The sequence below is a fragment of the Gobius niger genome (genome assembly GCF_951799975.1).
Source record: "Gobius niger genome assembly, chromosome: 2".
Lineage (NCBI taxonomy): Eukaryota > Metazoa > Chordata > Actinopteri > Gobiiformes > Gobiidae > Gobius > Gobius niger.
The window spans coordinates 15,911,237-15,926,606 of NC_136853.1; the positions used below are offsets into that span (position 1 = coordinate 15,911,237).

Below are 15,370 nucleotides of genomic sequence, written 5' to 3' on the forward strand. Positions count from 1 at the left end.
GATAAGCTGCAGTTGTTCCTGTGCTGCGATGGTAGTATCAGGAGGATTATCTCAGAGACGGTGTGATCGGTTCATCTTGCGACGTGTCTCTGCCCCCCAGCCCCCCGTAAACCAACACTTCACTTTCATTTCTCAGCCCTCGCCCGCCTCCACCTCTCCACTTAGTAAATGGTCTCTAAATTGGATACTTAGAAACTGCAGTAACAAAGCGCAACATTTTTTTTTTTGGGCTGCCTGACATACCGTACCTTTTGTACTGTACTCCATAGCACACAATTAGACCCTGAACTGCGCATTTAGATTTCTGAAATGTATGCACTGATCTTTCACATTGTGGTCAGAAATCATAATAGTCGATCACAGCAGCCCAATCTCATTTAATTTAGCCATGGCAATAGAATGTGTGCCACAGGATTTTTGAGGAGTTACATTACAGATCCTCTTACAGCGTCAAACATATTGGACAAACACACTCGAGGCTACGTGTTACCCGGGCCTCAATGAGGAAATCGACTTTTCACCGTACCTGTGATTATCCACAACAAGTGTGTTTGCTGCCCAGTGGCACTGACGGCCTGTGTGGAGCGCTTAGCTTCCCTTGTGTGCCCTTGTGTTACATGTATCTCTTCTTTGTATGTTGTTGTATATGATTGTAAGCCGCACTGTCCACAAGCTACTTTTTCTTATGGTGGTTTTGGAGTCAGATTGGTTTCATAATCATTATATATGAGCCATCATAGTATATGGAGCCCTTGTTTTTTTCTTGCACTGTTGCCTCTAGCAATCATGTACCTTGTCTGGTCATGTGATTCAGTTTTAAATAATCTTATATGTGGATATGTGCCCCGATGAAAACTTGGTAGACGTACGTATAACTCATTTTTCTTACATGAAAAATGATGCATGTTTACCTGATTTTTTTTTTGTCCCACATCATATCTTCTTTCTTGGATGGAGTGAAAGCATATTTATTTGGGCCTCATTCTCCATTTACCTGAACCAGAAATTGGGCATACAACACTGCAGTGATTTGTGGTTGGTTTGAGGATTGTATTGTTCATGTATGGGCTATTTGGCTGCCGCCCTTTAGACACACCAAATACTGTTGATCACCAGCACTGTTGCTTTGTATGCAGTGCGGCTGGGCGACATTACAGCGTATATGTGTGAGGGGGAGATGGGGCTCCATTGCCGGTGTTCGGGGTCCAATAAAGGAGCCGCCAGTGGCAGTCATAGCAGATTTATGGGGCCATGCTGAGCGCAGAGCATGATGGGGGGATGGAGAGGCGGAGCTCCTCTGAGACACACTCCCGTCTGATTTCACTGCTCCCGGTCTGTGGCATTGTCTCTCGTCTGTTATTTACGCTTTTCTCATCTGTACGAGTGGACTTTACGGTTCTGTTCAATCCACACTCATGTCCTCTCCTGCGCATTCACCGACCTTAGTGTTCCCTGCTGTGAAACAGCAAATATAGTTGCTTGTCAGACTCACTTGAACATTGTTCGCTAGCGCACAGGTCTTTGTCTTGTAATTTGCCACTTGACATTCACGATTCATTTCATTTCAATGAAAGTTTAATACAATCTTATGAGTGCAAAATCTGTCTGTGTGGTTGATTCTAATAATTTAATACTTGGATTGAGTGTATAGAGCAAATGCAGCTTGATAGTATGGATTGTCTTATTGTGGAATGGATTCACGTGTTGTTTATGATACGCACAATCCATGAATCCAGTCCAACATGCACAACTAGCCTGTGTTTATTGTATTTGCATTCACGCCGGGCTCATATTAAATCTGGTTAAGGTCCGGTACAGCCTCCACAATCTTAGAAAGTCATGTAAACCAATGTTGCACACACAAACTGCTCCGTGATGTTACCGAGGCCGTCCGGCGGCAATGTCGGACATGTAAACATTTCTCCATTACCGGTGACACAAGTGTGTTGCAAATCATCCACTTCACTGGGGAGAGTCGTCATACTGGCAGTTATGGCTTTTGTTTAAAAAAGGGGGCTATTTATCATGTGAACTCGCACCAAGAGGGTGAACCCACGGGCACTTCTGTTCTCGCTAGTGATGTTTCTGTGCCTGGCACAAGGTCTGGCGGCGGAGCCGGCCACAGTCTCAGCCGGACTCACTGTGAGCGGCACTTTGGGAGAAATCAGGGCTGGATCAGGACCAAATCCGGACTGGAGTTAATGTGAGCTGGGGATTATTTATCTAAAGCAGGGGTCAAACTCAAATACACAATGGGCCAAAATGTAAAACTTGAACAAAGTCGCGGGCCAGCATTGAACAAATGAACCTTTTAATATGGACCCAAATAAGATTTGCTTTAACATTGAATATGGAACAAGCAACACTTATTACTATACAATATATAACTTAGTAGTCCAGATATGCAAAATCAAATTTCAAATAAAAAAAAAAAACATCAATGACATTCATTTATTTAAAAAAATAATAATAATAATAATAAATAATAATAATTTTAAAAATAAAATAACAATAATAAATCAATCAACCATTCAAGCCCATGTCTTGGAGTAGCAAGAAAAAGTGCAGAAAATGTTAATTATTGCTCTGTTTGCTACACACTGATCTAATCTGATGTGTCCAAGCCAGATACCTGGCATCTCTTCTTGGATGATAGTTTATCAATGTCTGGGCTCAGTCTTTGAGCTAAGGCAATCCTCAGTGAGCAAGGCATTATGGGATTTGTAGTATTAGCGATGAATGAATGTGCTGTATAATACCGGTGGGCCAGCTCGAGTAGTCATTTGGTATAGCCTCGCAGGCCAAATATAATTATTTGGCCTGCGGGCCAGAGTTTGACACCTATGATCTAAAGGGACAATGAATTTACAAAAAGTACAGTATAGTGAATGCAAGCTGGAAAATCGCAAAAGTTATTACCAGGCATGTTGCACCTAATTTACAATTTGAAATGTTGCTGCATTAGGGCCCAACATCTGATATGTAAATGATATAAAGCTATGCAAGGAAAAAATGCATAAATGACATATGCTTGTCTTCTTTTGCACGTCCTACTCCTTTTGCACATGAGCAAATGCTTGGTATGAAATGGGACGTCCCATAAGCGGCGAAATACTATCCTGTGCTGCACTTATTCCCACAGTGAGGTTTGCACCTGAAGCAGAAACAGGTCCTGAGTCTGACCCCGCCCAGACTCCATGTTTCCATGTAAACATTTCACTGAGTGCTCAACAGTCTCTCCCACTTCTTATGTGTGCTTTTATAAAGTAGTGGTGCTACATTTTTACAGATTTTGAGGACTTTGATGACTACCTTTATCAGTTTTAGTCCAGTACAACACATACCTAAAAACGTATGTAAGTAAAAAATGATGGAAAGCCCAAATGACCTTAAATCACATGGACAACAGGAGAGTCATTGTGGACAGAGAGATGGCACAGTCCTGCAGACACATGGACGTTAGGCTGTTGGATGGACAGTTGTGACTCAGTGCTGGTTGATGTTTGTGGGTGAGCTAAGGTGAAGTCATTTGTGGGCACAGTGCAGTCCTGTGTTTGACCAGTACAGGTTAAAGTGGCTCATTAACAGATCAGCCCCATTGCTCCACTGTTGGAAACTGCAGGTCATGCACACTTAGCACTCAGACTTTAGGACCAATAGTATACTAAGGAATGTGCACTGAAGGCCTTAAGACAAGTGCCAAATGTGAAATACTTTTACTAACTACTGGGTGGGAATAGGGGGAAAAAGAAAATCTATATGCATGAGTATTTTGTACTACTTTTCACACATTAATACTGCATTGACTTATTATTATATTCACAACAACCTTAGCGTTTGCAGTATTTTCCTATCTCAATCTTTGTCTTCTTTCTTGTTCCATCACTCCCCATAAAGCGTAGTCTGCACATTTTCCCCTGACTGACCTTATTTGCCACTGAAGGGTTTATGACCCAGCTTTAAATTTGAGTTGAGATAGCAATGATTGGACTGGGTAAAGGTTTGCTCGCAGGCAGAGGCACACAGAGGCCGCAGTGTCAGTGCTGGTGGAGGATGCCGCTGGTCAGAGAGTTCCCTCAGTGGGCTGTAGCCACCCACGTGTTCTGTAGAGCGCATTGAGCAGAAGGTCAAAGAAACCAGGGGAAGGCTTGGTAGCACCCGCTCAAATATCACTATTTTCTGGGTTTGTGCCTTTTTTAATCCAAATTTGATCTGATTATTGTAAAATATATTGTATATATATTGTAAAAGCAGACAATCTTTATGGGCTATGCATCTAATTATCTAGCCTTTTCTATCTATTCATTACCGTGACCGTATTGCTCCATGGAAGTTGTGAAACGAGTTGAACTCATCCCTGAGGAGAATTGGGAGAATTGGCATCTTTCATTGTTTGTAAACCACAAAAATCTGGAATACAGCCTTTAAAGCATTCCAGCCATTGTGATTCGCCTTTGGAAACCACTCTTTTGTCCTGGTACCTTCAGCATTTAAGAAAACAAGTGTTTTTCTGTCTCTGTCCCTGAGCTCTGCAGCTCACACAAACACCATCCACATTTTCACACGGGGTAATGGCACCACCACAGAAGCAGGCAGAGCGATGCTGCTTGAACCTTGCCCTAGTTTGTGGTTGGCCTTTTAAGTGCTCTGGTCCTTTACGTTTTGCGTAAATTTATGCGCGCTGGGGTGCAGGGAGATGCTCGTTTTGGGTGCCCTAGTTTCCAGAATGGTCTTGATTAGGGTTTAGAGTGAATCTGACTGCACTGTTGGCACTGTTAGACACCAGGCAGTGAGGCCATCTATATCTATTGATAAACTCTTGGAGAAACATTTAACAAGGATCACTGGATTTTTCTACGCTAAATATCCTGGGGTATATGGCTTTAGGTTACATTAATATAAACAACTCACATAAAGTCATCTGATCATTACAAACATGTTAGATCAGTTATTTCTTAAACTAAAATACAAACACTTGGCTTCAGCTGTGGCCGATTTTATTTTATTTAGCTACCTAAGTTATTTCTGTCATAGTTTCTGACCCAGCCTTAGTTTTCGTTAGCGTTAGCATGCTGATGCTACGCACGGCATTTTTCGAGGCGATCAAAAATGTGCTTGCGGAGGTTCTAGGTTCTTAGCTTTCCAATGATTTGCAGCATGCCCATATTCACTTACATTTAGGTGGTACAATGTATGTTTACGGCATTAAGAGCCAAAACTGATATCGGTTCAGCATCGGATATTTGTAGCCGATACACGATATCGTAACTTTTAATGATAGAGCGTTTCTCTACTTACCTTCCGTAAATGAGGTATGCTGATGTATTGCAGAACCGACTCTTTTTAGCCTAAATTGGGGCAACATCATCTTATTACAGAGTTGGTGCATAATGTCGTTCTGTCCCTCATGTTACCAAAGTATTAAGGTTAAGGTGTCTTTATTGCCCCTGTAGGGAAATTTGTCTTCTGCATCTCCCAGAGACCCATCTCCAGATGTTGGTCAGAATCGCCTAGCTTGAGGATTAACCGATTGTGCATGTGTTTTGTTTAAGGGTGTGTGTGTGCGTGAGTGGGTGGTCAGACTGGCCAATGGCACAGATTGGCAGCCACATTTTGTTAAGTTGTGCTATGGCAGCTGCAGCAACAATCGTAACTTCCCGTCACATATTGTAACACAAGTGTGTTTTCTCTTACAGATAGTCACTACACGTCCACCCCTCCCTCGTACGCATATGATGCAGACCGGGCGGAGGAGCAGAGGAGGCACCATGACATCCTCCCGTTCATCGACGACTCTCCCTCCTCTTCACCACACCTCAGCTCCAAGAGCCGCAGCAGCCGGGACACGTTGTCTTCCGGCTCTATGGAGTCCTCCAAGTCGGTACGTGTGCTGCATATCTAAGAACACTGAATTCTGCCATCTCCCTAACTAGCCACAGTGGCAGGTCCATTTTGATCTGGTATATTATTGATCATGGTCCCTCCGAAAACACTCATAACTGTCTGTCTATCTCTCATATCAAATTAAATAATTCACAAATAAACTATGCTAACGTATTATGTGATATTCTTCGCCAAATTCAAATTAGGATAGCCTAACCTTTGGGAAACACCACTGTCTATTTGAATTTTCTTAACAGCAGATTAAAAATAACTCTGACGCCATACCAATCTACTGTCACCGAGCCTAATAAACATGGATAAACCCAGTCTTGGTTTGCAATAGGTGCCAATACTTGACACACTATGACCTCAATAGAGTGAAGGGAAGTGGGCTAATCTATTCTTAGAGCGAAGCTGTCTATTGATGAAAAATCAAACCTGCCATTACCGAGGGCCTTGATGTAGTGCAGAGGTTAGTCATCCGGGACAGAACCCTGGCCCCAGAATTACCTACACCCCTCCCTGCCTTCATCCTCTCACCCCTCTTTCTCTGCATCGTTCATGTCTCGCCGCAGAGGTATTGTGATCCATGACATCTGCAGCTCCATTGTGGTTGCCAAGGAGACACATGTATTTTGGGGTCGACTTTCACATAAGCCTCATTCAGTACATGAGACATTTAGATAGAAAGTACTTTGTATGTTGTTTAAATAGTTTACATTACTGGTTCCTGGACATAGACATGCCTTATATACAAAATTGTCTTGTCCAAATTCTAAAACTTGGTGCTGCTTCTGAAAATGACTGGAACGTCAACCCCAAAATACAAAAACCCATGACATATAGAGATCTATCAAAGTAGAGATTGCAATATCCATTCAATTTCGATTAATTGCGCTTCAGTCAAATGCAAATCCCATTGGGGAAAATGAAACAGTTATAATTAGTCACAAGAGATTTTGCAAAAGTAGTAATTTGGGTGAGTCTTGATGACTGACAAAGCATCATGGATAATAGTCAAAATGTCTTCAAACGACATTTTACAAATTTACTGAGACATGTTGAGGCAAGTCATGTGAACATGGGGAGTTTTATATTAATAGTGTCCCACATTTTGTGAACCTGCTGCTTCAATATGTGGACCAAGACCAAGCGGCTAGCGCTGCCTGTCTCCTGCCGTGGCCTCTGAGCAGCTGATAGCATCACAGCTCATGAATTAATATCCACCCCCTCACTGTTTACTCAGCGTCTGAGAAGCGAATCAGGTCGTGTCAATCTGATAGATGGGCTCAGTCTGACAACAACATGATGTGTCCCCCGACTCTGACCTTTGACCTCTGCCAAGCAACAGGGATTTAGTTACACTCACAAACACATAATCTGTATGATGCAAACATGATGCAAGTGCTTACTCTAATTTGCTGAAATAATATTTAAGGACCTCTCTGTTATACTCCTTTCAAAGGTTATGATGTCACATGAACACTGTATTTGACCTGCCCTTGCATACGTTCCTCCCGAGTCGTGACCCTGTGACAAATGCTGTGTCAGAGCCCAGGTCGGCTGTGATTGGCCAATGGTTTGGTGATGTCACTTGGATGAGTCATCAGAGGGGAACACCACTAAAGGCACTTATTACGGCTCTGCTCTCATTAGGAGAGACGGCTGAGGAAGTCAAGTAAGGACAAAAAACTGGCAGCTGGAATAAACAGTTACATTTCAAATCACTTTAATACTTTATATTATACATTATAGACTTTACCATTATGAAGGCTTGTGCTGTGTTCACCTAGAGTTTCTTGGATTACAGTTACTAATACTAATCTAAATTGACAATGTGTTTCAAATGACATCACGCATAGTTCCGGCCGCCATTTTGAATAATTGTATGTACTCGTAATCCTAGGTAATGAAGAAATGCACGTTTATGTGATATAACCAGCAAATGTGGCACAGACGTAGCAGCTCTGTCTGTCGAGCCACATCAGGATTTACTATAGATAGACTAAATTAACCCATCAAAGAGGAAACAGAAAACCTTTCTCTGTGATTTTTACAGTTTGTCATGTCAACATAGTCAGAGTCAGTGTTTAAGCTGCTAAAGACGGTAGCATGCTACCGGTTAGCAACTGAACCATTGACGGTTGATTCAGTCAATAGTCATTGGCTTCAACACGATAAACACATGTGTGGCTCACATCTATGAATACTGAGGAAATACTACAGTAACAACATGTTTCATCCAAGGCTAGATGTTTGGAGTGTGGTTCAGGGCTTTCTCTTGGAGAGGTCGGAGCTGAGCTGTTGAAGCTAAATGCTAACCGGTAGCATGCTAGCGTCCTGAGCAGCTTAAAGACTGACTCACTGGTTTCTTCACATAAATTATGTCACTGTCAATCGATTGTCTTTCCTATATATCCTGAGTAGAGATATAGTTACATTTTGTAGTACTACACAATTCTGCTTTGGTATTCAAAATGGCCGACAAAAGTCAACTCACTGAAATATGTAAAACACTTCAAACATAAAACATATTTTTCGTGGTCTGCATTTTCTTCAATAAGAAATCGTGTGTAGTCCATTTGTTAGATAGTAAAGTAGGCTGTCATTCCAATCTTAAAAAGTCAACTGGCTGGCACATATCAGAACAATCCATCAAAATGTACTTTTAAGCATCTTACACTCTTCCATTTTTATTTTAAGATCTTCCCTTTACAACACGCACCGACTTATACACAGACAGTCAGGGATCACGTGCAGTCTTATTATACCATCCACAAAACCATCTCTGACAGAACAGGATGCTAAACAGATTAGCATGTGAAAAATCAAAATTGAAAATGGTTAATAAAGTGTGGAGCGGCGCCTCTCGTCTCAGCGCGGTGTTTGTATGGGTTCTGACAGTGTGCTGTGGTACTGGGCCACAGAGACGCGCAGGATAATGTTATAAGAGACCACTTCTGCCTGTGCCTCTGGGCCGCTCTGCTCCTCACGTTAACTCTGTTTGTATTGATGCTGCTGTATCTCCGGCAAATATTAGCTGTGCGTAAACACCAAGCCCTTTCCAAGCAGCTCCCCAAAGGTTTTCTACTTTTCGACACATAATTGATAAATCACTTTCACAACACGCCGAACACAAGCTGCAAAGATTTAGGTAAATATTGCAAACCATAAAAAGGAAAGTAAAGAAATGTCCTTTACTTGTATTACAGGGCGATCAGTGGCTATAAACTTTCCAGAGTGAACTCCTGACCTTTGGATATGTGGTAATGTGTAAACCACTGCGCCACAGTCACCATGGAAACTTGGAGATCAAGCACTGTGAAAAGTGTTACCTTTTTACTCTTGCTTGATGTTTGAAATGAAGTTATCTATGCATTGCAGCCTGCTACACTCCAAACACGAAATATCAAGCATGCAGTCCTATGGTTGCATGTCGTGGCTGCGTGAGTGGAATAAAAGAAAACTATATGTACTGTATAGAAAATGTCTCAGTACCAACAACTACAGAGAGATTGATCTCAGCGACACAGGTTATTGACATTGAACACCTGAAGCTTTGTTTATGAAAGCCTTTAATTCTGTGTATGGATTCAATTAACTGTGTGAAAATCCAGTCATGAGGAAGGTTGAGGTTGACTTCTATTGTGTTTTTTCCTCCCCATCGTCAGTGATTTATCCAGTTCAGCACCTCTAAAGCATACACAGAATATGTATTTAATTTATTTTTGCTCAAAATATTCCATATAATTCTCTATAATTTATCCTGACCGTGACCAGCCTGTTTGCGCAGGCCTGACCTTGTTCATTGAAATAGCCTGGTTTTGTACTATTTTCCATGTGACTCACTACTTCCTTGTGTGCTTTTACGACTACTAATTTTGTCCCGTACTGCTTGGGCTTGTTGAAACCTTTATTTAACAGAATGATGGTATAACTTCAGCTGAGGGAAGACTCTGGGCAATTATTGCTTTGCATTAAAACCCCGGCACCTAATGTCTGTATCATTAACTCTATTTACTCTTCCCTTCAGTTCTTGTATCATGACTTTAAGTTGCAGTGTTCCCAAAAAGTATTCATTTTCACCTAATGAAATCTAGAGGTTCCTTGCATTCAATTTAGAAACTGCATGTTCCTTGTCATGCACAGCTTAAAGCAATATTAAGGAAAGAGTATTTTCCTAATTCGTATATCTTCCTCTCCACTGCTTCGGAGTGTCTTTGCACATCCACCGGGACTGACTGCTGTGGACGTTTTTCAGCTTACTTGGCTCCTGTAGATTCTCACGTACACATCAGATGTTTTCTTGTGCCAGCTCTGCTCTCTGCCTGTGTGGGTAACTTCAGTTTGACCAGCGTGTGTGTTTCCTCTTTTCTCACTGAACTCTGACTCTGCTGAAGGGAAGCACACGGCTGTCTCCTGGCCATTTGTGGCTGTGTGACTATCCAGATGGGGCCACAAGAAAACAACAGAAAGTCTTTTGTGTTTTAGTCTGTGTAAGACATCGAGCTCAATATTGGAATTTAACTTGTTCAAAAAGGAGGATTACTTTTTATTGACAGTGCATCTTCTTAAGACAGCATCACCAGTTACTCCAGGAAAGTTGTGCCAAATAGAATTCACCAAATAGATTACTTTTGCATTACTCTTTTCATTCATTGAGACTTACCATTTGATGTTGAACATCCCTTCAAGTTAGTTTAAGCTGGTTGTGTCCAATCTAGTGGCTTCATACAATAAGTCACACGAGAAGTATCTGCATGAGCTGTGTTGGGCAAGTTATTTCAAATTGCAATATATTCTATATTAGAAACTGAAAATAGTAATAATGCCAATGAGCAGAAGTGCAGTCAAAGATGTCCTTTTTCCTTTGCTTTCCCCCATTCTCTTGTGGTTTGTTTAGACGACATTAACTACACACAACTGCAGATCTGATACACCACCTTCCAAGTTGTATGGCAGAGTTTGACTTTTCTTTTCCCCATACATTTAAATGAACTGATTGTGGAAATGTATCAGACCCAGATCCTCAAACGGATGTTAAACTTGGAGGCAGCAACTTTCTGAATGAGCTAAACCTGCATGAGGTCCTGAACATCGCCGGTGATTCATATTTCAGACCACTCTGTGCTTCTGCACACATTTAAAGCTGAATGTTCATTCTAAAGCATCTAGCTACAATTTAATTTCAATACAGATGTTTAATTCACCCAAAATGTTTCCGCCCTTTATCAAAGTCTTCTCACATATAAGGTCAAACTTTGCTTGCCATCCCAACTCAATTGTATAAAATGTATAAATAAAAAGCCGCACCTCATGATATTTTAAACTTCTCTTACACCTCTCGGACAAGAGTTAAAGTTAAAATAAAATGTCTTCCATGTTCCACCAGTGGTACGCACAGCACAGTTTGAGAACTTTCACAGGTGAGTCTGGATAGTTGCACTAAACAATGCGTGTGTTGTTTCTGCAGACGGAGTGTGACTTGGAGAAGGGTCTGGAGATGAGGAAGTGGGTTCTGTCTGGGATCCTGGCCAGTGAGGAGATGTACCTCAGTCACCTGGAAGCTCTGCTGTTGGTAAGAACATCTGTGAGGGGTTTGCATGTTCTCCCTGAGTCTGTGTGGGTGTTGTCCATTCGCTCTTTTTTCTCCCTCAACCTAAAACAAGCCTCATCAACCTCATGCTCCAGCAACCTTTCCCAAACCGGGATGCTCAATATCATGCTCAGTGTCTATCCTGTGTCTTTGACAGCCCATGAAGCCGCTCAAAGCTGCAGCCACCACCTCTCAACCCGTCCTGACTGTGGCTCAGATTGAGGCCATATTCTTCAAAGTGCCTGAGCTCTACGAGATTCACAAGGAGTTCTACGACGGCCTGCTGCCCCGGGTCCAACAGTGGAGCCACCACCAGCGAGTGGGGGACCTCTTCCAGAAGATGGTGAGTGCTGTCTGCAGTTATCTAGCATGAAAAATACAAGCCGCTCTTGTAAAACTGCATTAAGATAAAAAGGCAATGAAAAGTAGTGTGCTCAAAAATATGGGAAAATTTTTCCACAGGCAAAGATGGCATTAGAGACCTGCTTGGGTCAGACATGAGCTGTTAGAGCCTGATTTGGACCCGGGCTGCCGATTGATGATCACTGTTACAGAGCATTTACTCCTGAACGAAAACCTGGTGCTTCTTATTATTGTGTGACAGTGACTGTGTCGATGCCTTGCCTGAAGTCTGTTACTATTTCTAGAATGACCCCGGTCAGGCCATGTTGTTAGTGCATATTTATGTGATGCAGAACTAAAATACGAGTTGAATTTGTCTGCAAATCCGTAATGTTGTTGATTTCTATCCACTAAATAAATCTGTCTGTCGTCTTTGCTTTGCCAAAGGAATCCAAGAGAACAATTCAATTAAAATTGTATTACATTTTTTTGTCATTTGGGGGGTCACAATCCTTTAAGTCTGTCTTGACACTCTCTTGCCATTTCTTCCAAGAACGCCAGGCCTAATCTACAGAACGGGGTAATCATTTTGACAATGGCTCAATTAACCCACATCGAATCATCTGCTAATTTCTTCAAACTGTTTCTCTCTCAGACACACATGCACCCACTTACACACTCCTCTCTCCTAGAAGCAGGAAGGCGGCTGCACAATGCTGTCTTTCTCCTGGAGGCAACTCGGGCCTCTGCACTGTGAGCTTGATGTCTCCAACAAGCTGCTATAAATAGGACCCTGTCCCTCCCTGCCTCTCTGCCATCCCTCTCCTTCCACTCATTTTGATGAACTTGGCTGACTATTCTGCCCTTGAGGCCAGACTTTAAGAATATTAAGATTATGTCTTTAGTAGAGATGCCCACTCAAAAGCGAATTAAAATTCAGCTGTTTTCTGAGCTGACTTAAATGATATATATATATATGTTTTTTTGTGATGGTTATGTCAGGCATGACTGAGAGATTTACTCATCATATCATCAAGCATCATGTCTGCATTTTGTACACGCACAATATTGATTCGGTGTAATATTTTACCACATGTTTAAAGCCGTCTGCTGCTGTGGTCTCAGGCCGCAGCTAAACAGGTTTATGGCAATCATAAAAGATGAACATCAAACCATTATCATGTGTGTCTCTCTTGTTTCAAGGAAGTTTTGCTCCACACAAAACCCCATGTGCTCCACCACGTGTTTGTGCTGCACTTTTCTCTACGGGGTCAAGGTGAATGTTAGATTGGGGTTAGTTTGGTTTCATATGCGTAATATCCATGTACCGTGGACTGTATGTACTGCACAGGAAAACAGCCATCTAAAGCGGAGGTGTCGTAGTCGTTTGGGTGGAGGGCCGAAATTTCAGTCCCCACAGCGGGTCGCGGGCCCATCTATTGTAAAGGACACTCACGCGGCTATAATATGCTGTTTATATCCTGTTCTCTTATTATGTCAGTGCCCTCTGCTGGACACGTGTGGAATTCTTTCCTTTTTTAAATGTAAGCTGCCCCCTAGAGGCTGGAGTGAGAAAACTGCACAGGAATGGGCGAGAGACTTACTTTTTTTTGTGACATGCTTGGGAATTCATGCTCCTCAAAGAGCCACATTAAATCATCTCGGGCCTTGACCTTGACACATGTGGTCTAAAGCGTCCACAAATTAGCCATGTGCAGTGTTTTTAAAGTATGCGAATATGCAAAGTGTCTTTAGTCAAACATTAGTAGACTTTGTAACATCCAATTGCTAAGAATAGTCGAATTTGTATACTGAATCTGCAATTTGCTTCAAAGATTCCTTCATCCCAGGGCGTTTTATTGTAAATGCTTTGTTGCCCTTGTTTTTAATTAGTGTGCAGGGGAAAAAAAGACACAGTTCCTCCGTATTGACGCGGCGGTTTCGGCGTCTAGATGTAGCAATTAATCTGACAAAGAGGTGCGCGCTCACTGTTCTCCAGTCAGCCCCAACAATCTCCTGCGCCTTTGTCTACCACTCCCCTGCTCTGTCTCCTATGGTTTAACACACACATCAGCTATTTGATAACATCAGTCTACCCATCACCCCTTATTCCGTACAAGAGTTAATAAAAACCAGTAGGAGAAAGACGCAGAGCTTACAGAAAATCATCCCAAATTCTCCGCGACAGCAGTGGGGGGGTGTGTGTGTGTGGGGGGGTGTGTGTGTGACGGAACTGGGTTGAAGTGGATTTTTAGGCGTTTCTTGATGGAGGCGCCTTCCAAACTAACTCTGTGCAGGGAAAAGACAGGCTTATAGCTCTCTCAGAACACAAGAACAAGGGAGGCAGGAGATTGGTAGAGCAGAGGGAGAGGAGAGCAGCCGCACTGACTTGAGCCCGACTGCCACACAAAGGGGTTAGGAGACTTTGTACAGGACTAAATGGCTGTTGTCATGTTGCTCGCTGTGTCAGAAACAAAGTGGCGGTGTTGTGTTTGGTGGATGACAGGATTTACTGCTCTTGATCTGGTGTTGAATATTTGGGATCTGTTTATTTCAAAAAGCTACTGATCAGACCCGGGTCCTCCTGCGTAATCTACATCAGTCATTTGTATGGACCATGTTCACAGAGTGCAGTACAAGCGCTAGACAGCAGGGTAACGAATGTACCTAGAGGCCATAAGCGCCACTGCAGGTCGTAGCAAGTTGCGTATTTTACTCATTAATTGTCCGTGAGAGTAAATACTACGCTGACAGAAAAGAGAAAGGGAAAGAGGGATTTTGTACATCCAATTACACAATGGAGATAATTTTTTTCACTCAAACTTGACTGTAAATACTGTTTAAGTGACGGTAGCCCCTTCTTTGTGATTCCATTAATGTGTATTGGTGACTCCGACCCAGTGCAGGGAAAGCTGCAATTGTGGTTTCCTAGCCAGAGACACTAGGGGGAGATGAAAGACCCCAATCATCCCATTAACAGTTGTATTACCCCCAGAGGAACTACGGAAAGGATTTATTAAAGGAACAGGCCACCGTTTTTCCATACTGAGATATATTCTCACCTGAGCTTAGACGAGTTGATGCTACCTGTCTGGTCTTTGTGCGTGCCCATGAAAGAGCGTGGTCGCTTCAAACTTCACCCCTGTTTGGAGCTATAGGAATACATTGGAAGAGGCCAAATGCTAAAAACATCTTTGGTCGTTTTGCGTGACTGAGGGCACGCACAAAGACTAGACAGGTACGCATCAACTCGTCTAAGCTCAGGTAAGAACATATCTCGGTATGGAAAAACGGTGGCATGTTCCTTTAAGGTGAACAAGTTACTTAGTACTGCTTTAAAAGAAGGAGGAAAAAAAGGCTGTTATATCATATTAGCAATACTTCTCGACCTGAATGTTTTATCTGCACTTTATCCACTTTAAGTTTAAATTTATGCACTGGCAAGGTGGATGCTTTGCCCAAGGACACAACAACATGTGCGTACAGGGGAAAAAAACAGATTCAAAAAATATGCTTCAACAGCTGTTTCTTGTGTTTATTCATAACATG

At 42.3% G+C, this 15,370-nt stretch overlaps 1 protein-coding gene across 1 annotated transcript in view; it reads left to right on the plus strand.

The window, feature by feature from the left end:
- The window catches only part of bcr (BCR activator of RhoGEF and GTPase), an 81,505-nt gene that overhangs the window by 45,147 nt on the left and 20,988 nt on the right, over positions 1-15,370 (plus strand). Inside the window, exons 2-4 of the mRNA XM_079582554.1 lie at positions 5,697-5,881; positions 11,357-11,461; positions 11,637-11,822. Of these exons, the coding sequence (XP_079438680.1) occupies positions 5,697-5,881; positions 11,357-11,461; positions 11,637-11,822 (476 nt within the window). The remainder of the gene's footprint in view (positions 1-5,696; positions 5,882-11,356; positions 11,462-11,636; positions 11,823-15,370) is intronic.